The 7,188-nt window shown below is 37.9% G+C and overlaps 1 protein-coding gene across 4 annotated transcripts; it reads left to right on the top strand.

Moving 5' to 3' along the window:
- The first annotated feature begins 257 nt into the window (after positions 1-257).
- LOC109236421 (UPF0496 protein At3g19330-like) lies at positions 258-6,833 on the top strand. Of its 4 annotated transcripts, none has more exons than XM_019402603.1 (4): positions 258-570; positions 1,963-2,048; positions 3,022-4,102; positions 6,374-6,833. In XM_019402603.1, the coding sequence occupies exons 2-3, from the start codon at positions 1,982-1,984 to the stop codon at positions 4,083-4,085; spliced, it is 1,131 nt and encodes a 376-aa protein (XP_019258148.1). In that variant the 5' UTR covers positions 258-570; positions 1,963-1,981; the 3' UTR covers positions 4,086-4,102; positions 6,374-6,833. The 4 variants fall into 4 exon arrangements, with proteins under 4 accessions (XP_019258148.1, XP_019258147.1, XP_019258145.1 ...); XM_019402602.1 differs by having other exon boundaries at positions 1,932-2,048; XM_019402600.1 differs by lacking the exon at positions 6,374-6,833 and adding an exon at positions 5,403-5,826 and having other exon boundaries at positions 1,869-2,048.
- Positions 6,834-7,188: the final 355 nt, after the last annotated feature.

Here is a 7,188-nt window from a genome sequence, read left to right as displayed (position 1 = left end):
TACTAAAAAGTAAAATAAAAAAAAAAAAAAAAAAGGCCAAGGCTGATAAGATTGAGGGTAAAATAGGTATTATAAAAATACAATTGAGATTTGAGGAGCAAAATATCTATTGTTTAATATTGTGGATGAGTTTGATTTTTAAGATAAAGTTGGGGGATCAAAATAATTTTCATCCAATTTCTTTTTTTTTTTTCTTTTTGTTTTTAATTGCTGTTTCTTCCCTAGCAAGTAGCGAGAGTCACATTGACAAGTCAAACGACAAATGTTTCTCTCGAGACTCCAGCTTCCCGTTTCTTTCACTACTCTTCTTCCCCTTTTCCCTCTTTCCCCTTTAAATACACATACACTCCAAAGAAAAATGGTATTTTGGTCCTACCCACCAGCCCCCAAGCAGCTCAAACTCACTCTCTGCGGCGTCACCGCCGGTGCTATCTTCATCGCCGCCGGTGCCTATCTTTCCTTTTCCAATATTGCCCCTCAACAAGCCCGCGCTAAGGCCCGAAAAGATTATATCAAAGCCCGACTCAAACAGCTTGTACAAGAAGATTAAAGTTTTTGGTCAATTTTTGGGTAAATATTTATTCTTTCCCTTTATTTGCTTTCTCTCGTTTTTTTTTCCATATATAAAGTCATGCTTTTATCCTCTTTGTTAGAAAAGCTATAAAAGTTCTTAGTTTTGCAGTAATGCTAATTTCAAATTTGAGTTGGGGGCTGGGATTATTATGCGAATCATTGGGAATGTGTGGTATGTTAAGTAATTACTGGAAACTGTTGTAAAGCATAGTAAGGCTTATTGTTACAGTTTCTACATTTTATGTGGGGAATGCAACTAAAAAAATAGTAAAAGAAAAAAGTAATATGTTGAGCTAGGAGGACTTGATTGCAACTCAATAATTTGCTGAGCAATTATTAGGGAAGAAAAAGAACCAAGGAGGAGGTTTTTTGTTGCTGCTAGTTTAGGATGAAATGGAAATAAGCCGTCCGTGAACTTTACCCGTTGTACAGTATTAGTCACAAAACTATTTTTTGTATCATTTTTTTTTTTTTGAAAAAGAACTATTTTTTGTATCATTAAAATCACTGAACTATGTGTTGATTTCTTAGAAAATACTCGTTCATGAAATACTAAGAGAGGCTGTGGAATGTTACCTTCAGTTGTTACTAAGAGAGCCATCTCCCCATCGCCTTCTTTGTGACTCTTGAGAAGCTATGATGGAGTTCTCCATTTCCCTACCTGACCTGCAAGGCTGCAATTATAATGTGTATTCTTAAGCTTTGAGCTTCTTGAGTAACTCTGCCATCTTCCCCTCTATCAATAAGCAGTGCTTGGTGATTATATTTTCGATACTATTTTAGTGCTTAGTGGTTACCAGCTCAAGAACAAGATCAAAGGAGTTATAAGTATCTTGATAAGATAACCTGACATTGCGCGAATGTTGCACAATTCATAAACAGCTTTGCTCTTTTATAAAAATGTGCAGACTTCTAATCACTAGTGTAGCCCACTTATACATATAAAACAGAAATGCTAGCTACGGCATCCAAATATTTTATTGACTAATTTTTTGCGATGATTTACGGCTGAGTAAAGCAGATGGACTTGCCTGTTTGTGTAGGGCACGTTGACCAGAAATTATGTTGTCTTGACATTGTGGACAAGTTCTTTTCTGAAACTTTTGTCGTCAGTACTAATGCCATGGTTGAAAAGTCATGTTTATTTCACTTGCTAATTAAGCAAAGGTTCTTTATAAATTTTATCAAGGTTCCTTCGCGTTCATCTACTTTCATGGAGAACTTTTCCGTGCTCACTTACTGCTTTTTCCGTCATTCAGCACTTATATCACACTTTTTGTTCTGTCGTGTTATAGCTTGCTCTTGGAGATTATGCTTGCTCATTGGCTCTTTGACTGAATTTTCCTGCCTGTCATCAGCAAATGATTCCTGTTTATGCTGTGTGCCCAGTACTATACCGTGGATACAAATGCTGCATTGTCTGCGGCAGTTATCATTAACAGCAACAACTGACAGCTCACCTCCAGCTTTGGAAGGTATGTTTATGAATTTTGATTTAGTAAGAGTACAAAAGGGGCAATTACACTTTGGCCAAGGGTATTTCTTTTTCCTGTAAGTCACTTGGGCTGGTTTTGTTTTGGACCCCTAACTGAAATTGTGCTGCTTGAAGCATTACAGTTATTAAAATGAATAAAAGCCTCATTCCGTGTAAGATAGTGTGTTGCACATGGCAACATTGGGGCCAATTTGTAGTCTGATACTTGTAAACTGCATTGGGTTAACCAGAACTTCTGGATATCTATGGATGAGAAGTCTCTCTTGTATGGACTAGAATGAGCAGATAAGGGATTGAGTGAGGCGGATGGGATGGATGAATAGAAATGTGGGTTCTCCATATGATGGTCCTTTTGGAAAAGCATCAAATATGGTTAGAATATCTTCTACATATTTTTGGACGCCATCTTGGTGTGGTATTAATGAAATTCTAAACCAAAAAAAAAATATCGAATCTTCAGTTGATTACTTTTTCAAGGTAGCTGCTGGGAATAAGATCTAATGCTTGATGTTGTGATATTATGACACTCTTTCCCAGTTTGTACAACTTTTGGAGAAATAAGGACCCCTAAAGTCAAATTTTTCGCTTCTACTTGACTGAGCTGATGGTGTTGGCAACAGTTAGATGCATGTTTCCGTGCTTTCTTAAGGGCGAGGTGTTAAGGGTCGGGGATAGTAACACAAGAAATAATTTCTTTCATCCCATAGTACTTTTGTATCTTTTTCTGTCAAAACTCATGATAAACCTGTGCATCCCCTATAAATTATGTGTATGGCATACAATCTCCTTTCTCTTTTATTGTTGACGGTAACTGAACTCTTTGCTTCATATTCCAAAGTTTGATGGTTCCATTGGCATAAAATTGAAGTATGTGGCTTGAGTGAAACTTTAGCAGTTTCCACTGCCCCTCATAGGAGATTCTGATAGCTTAAATCTATGTGAATAAACTGCAGGTGGCTTAGTTGAGGATAACACAGCAAGTTCCCAACCTTCACCTACCGTTAACCTATCACGAGCATATACCCTTGCTGTTCAAACTTCTTCGTATGGCGAGATATGGTCCAAGGTCCACCATGAGGTCCCTTCTGACCTTAGTGTGGAGGTAGCACAAGTTGAGTTCCAGGAAGAGCCGCTGCAATTAGAAGATGTCCTTAAACCAAGTCATGAGTGTGTCCAAGAGGCACTTTTGCATATAATACCAGATGCCCTAAATCAACTTATTGCTAAGTACTTTGACGATAGTGAGCAAACCACTCATATCTGTATCCTTTTCTTTCAAAGTGTAAACCAAGCTCGAGTCTTGTATGCCCCCATTCATAAGCTTCTCGATGCCCTTCCCCTGGATATGGAGTCTGCTGGACATTCCCTTTCGCAAGCTCAATGTGATTGGGCGTTTGACATCTTCCTCCAATTTGACAGCCTCACCAATCCCTTTCCTGGACATGACACCCATAACTTCGATGATATGCGTCATTGCTACTTCCAGCTAAAGAGTGAGCTCGACCTTCTTTTACGCAAGTCACGTTCAAAGGTCCAACTTCTCCGCCATGCTACCAGAGGCTCAGTCGTATGTTTAGTCGCAGCTACTGTTGGAGTGGTCATATCAGCTGTTGCTATAGCTACTCATGCTTTTGTCGCCCTTGTTGCAGCCCCAATATGCCCTGCTTTCCTCCCTTCAAAAATGGCAAAAAAAGAACTAGTCCATCTGGTGCAGCTGGATGATGCAACAAAGGGGATCTTTTTCCTCCACAATCACTTAGAAACAGTAAATTGCTTGGTGGGCCGATTATATGATGCAGTGGAATATTACAAGCGCCTTGTGCGCTTTGCGCTAGAGAGAGGAAAAGACCGGTACCCGATCCAGGAGGTAGTGAAGCAACTTCACGGGAAACATAGCAATTTTCTGGAAGAGCTGCTGGGTCTTGAGGAGCATTTGTGCCTATGTTTTGCTGCAATAAATAAGGCTAGAGGCCATCTTCTCAGCTATCTCCTTCATCAAAATCAGGATCCTGGATGATTAGTTCGCGTAATACTGTAAGTAACCCTTCCTCGATTTGTTTTTTGCATCTTTTTTGTCTTGTCTCCTTGGTATCTAATATTTCTGGTATGTTAAACTTGCTTTTTTTTTACTTTTCTGCGATTGCATAGATGCTGGACTTCATATTCAAGTTTCTTTATTTTTTTTTAATTTTTCTTTTTTTTTTCGGGGGGTGGGGGGGGGGGGGGGTAACTGAAGCCAAAGGAGGTTGACATTGAGGTATTACTTTCATTGAAATAATAACCCATTTCTCTACTGTACTTGATGTCCGCTTTCTAGACGCTATTGAACTATGTATGTAATCATATGCTAATAGGATCTGGTTTGTCTGGTATGTTTTTAGAAGATTGTCCTACTTTTCATCATTTATTGTTTCTAAAACGTGTACTTTCAGAAGGAAAAAAACTCTTTCTATCTCTCTTCAATTGGTACATGTAATGATGCATTACCAAATTGGTAACACCAAAATTACTTTATATACTAAGTAATGCTCAAATTTAGAAAAAAGTTTAATGTATCGCCAATTTAAGTCTTGTTTCCTTTTAAATTAAATTTCAATTAATAGCTTTGATACTTATATCCCATCAAGTTAGGATACAGAATTTTGTAGGGAGTATTTTTAATGACAAGTTGGAATCTGGGAGCCAAAAGCTTAGGGGTGACCAAATAAACCCGAGTGACAAGCTCTTTCCGGATGAGCTAGCTTGATGTGGATAACTACAGAGAGTGACGTGACCCCCTAAAACTGGATAAAGACCCTCACGGAGTTAATAGCGTCATTTGCAGTTGTTTTTGATTATGGATTTAATGGATGGTTGGTCTTGGTTTTGTGGCTTCATAGTTCCTCTTAAATTGGGGTAGAATGGACCTCTTGAATGACAAAGACATGGATCCTGGTTTTTTCTGATAAGTTCTTCCAGAAATCTGACCCTGCTTTAATATGACTGGCGCTGCTTCAAAGCCCCAGAAGAAATGGCCCTTTCCCTTGTTCAGTTGCTCAAACATGCAATAAGATGGGAATGTTTGTGTTGCTATCGTTTCTTGTCACTTCTAAGACTAGTAAGTCATGGTTAGATCAACTGAGAGTAGGTAATTCTTGTGTCTTTGATTTGTCTTTAGGTAATTATTGTGTTTCTTCGACTTGTCTTCTGGTTTTCATCTCTCAAAATATATGATTTGACAAATTTTTTGTCTATGCATCATAGTCCAATCATGCACATATGAGGCTTTCTATAATTTGCTAGCCTAATAGAAATTATACTTCTATGACAACTCTTAACATATTTTATCTAAAAGGAAAAATTCACTGCAATGTTGGATCCTGAAATCTTCCAGTTGTAAATAGATGGTTCAACAGTGTATCAAGTACAAAGAGGAGCAAAAGTTCACGGTTTTTGCCTGTAAAGAAACCGTGAAATACAATAATCCTTGGCTTCTTCTTATTCGGTACAACTATTAAGGAAGTAAAACACAGGTGCAAAGGGGTTAAAAATTGAGGTACAATAGTTGCTTGCTGCTCGGGACAATACAACCCTCGTGCACAGTGCACAGTGGTCCGGCCCTTCCCCAGACCCTGCGCATAGCGGGAGCTGAGTGCACCAGGCTGCTCTTTCTTTTATAGTGCCAATATCTGTTTTACATCTTCGCTGTGAAAATGTTCAATTTTCATAAGATCTTCTTGGCTGTTATTCAAAAGGTCTAATAATGTATCTCCTGCATATATTATTCTGTTATCCGTTTAACTGGTAATTGGTAATATCATTCTTGGTTGTTTCAGAGTGTTAAATCTATCATAAATTTCTTAGCCCTTTTGGCTAAAGATCGAGTGTAGTATCAGTTTGTCAAATATATTGCACTTAACTTCAACTGAATTGAACTCCTTATTAACCCAAAAAAAAAAAAAAAATTCAGTTGAACTCCTTAAGTACTATACCCATACTCTAATACGCCATACATATGGAGCCCAAGTAAGGATTTTACTTCTTGGTAGCAAATCCCACTTCTTGGCTCTTTGGGAGATTTTTGGACAGTCCATCTATGCTTTTGTAGATGCATGGTCGAGGATCAAGTGTTGACATATGATTACTTGCATTAACAAAGGAAAACATTTAACTGTTCTCTCTAATTGCTTCTAAATGGAAAGTCAAGCCTTATCTAACTCATTTCTGGAAAGTCAATGGTTAAAATCAGATTTAATCAAGAAACTTAGTCATGGCTTAATTTCAGTTTAGTGTAATAATCATGTAACTTGGTTTTGTCCATTCCAGATCTGATGGTGCGTGCTGCCCAGTGGTTTCGGTGGGGCAAGAGACAAGGAAATATCCGTAGTCATCAGAAGACTGTTAACAGCTACCTCCCCAGCAAGAAGCTTCTTGTCTTAAACCATTTTCAGGAATTTTTGATATCCTGATAAAAAAAACCTATAGGTTATAACTATAGCCCTCTTCGGTGAATCGAAAACTTGACATGGGTGATTAGCTAACCCATTATGATGATTAGTATCTATAGCGTTTTAGAATTAGCGGACAGGTCTGATCGGAGATTCTTGAAGAGGCAAGAGATTTGTGCTTCCCTCATTTCCAGTGTCACTGAACGGTTATTTCGAAGATTATTTTGTCAGCACAGGATATAACTATAGACTGTTGATGTTGTACTCTTTACTTCTGTTATTTACATGATAAACAAAATTACTAAGTATAACGATGATTACTCCAGCTTTACTTTGTATCATGTGGTCTTTGGTTAATTGAAATGTACGAGTAGCACTAATTCTTAAGATCGTGGCACTGTTTGGACTCCACATTAAAAGTTAACCTATTAGGAACGAAGAGTTACTAGGATTCTCAAGTTTACAACCAAATTTAACCTATCCAACAGGGACAGGGTTGGATGCAACATTTTGTCTCTACTAGAAAGATAAATTGTGTTCTTGTGACCTAATCATTCAATTTGGATTTTCTCAACAAAAGATTCACGTTCGATATGAAGCTTGGGAAGATGTGTGAAACACAAGGACGGACTAGAGAATTAGAAACTATGGACTTGTTTCTAACTATAGCTATTTGAAAATTGAATGCTGTTG

This window comes from Nicotiana attenuata, unplaced genomic scaffold (genome assembly GCF_001879085.1).
Source record: "Nicotiana attenuata strain UT unplaced genomic scaffold, NIATTr2, whole genome shotgun sequence".
NCBI classification, from domain to species: Eukaryota; Viridiplantae; Streptophyta; class Magnoliopsida; order Solanales; family Solanaceae; genus Nicotiana; species Nicotiana attenuata.
The sequence above is the reverse complement of the archived record's forward strand: the minus strand, read 5'-3'. Positions and strand labels throughout refer to the sequence as shown.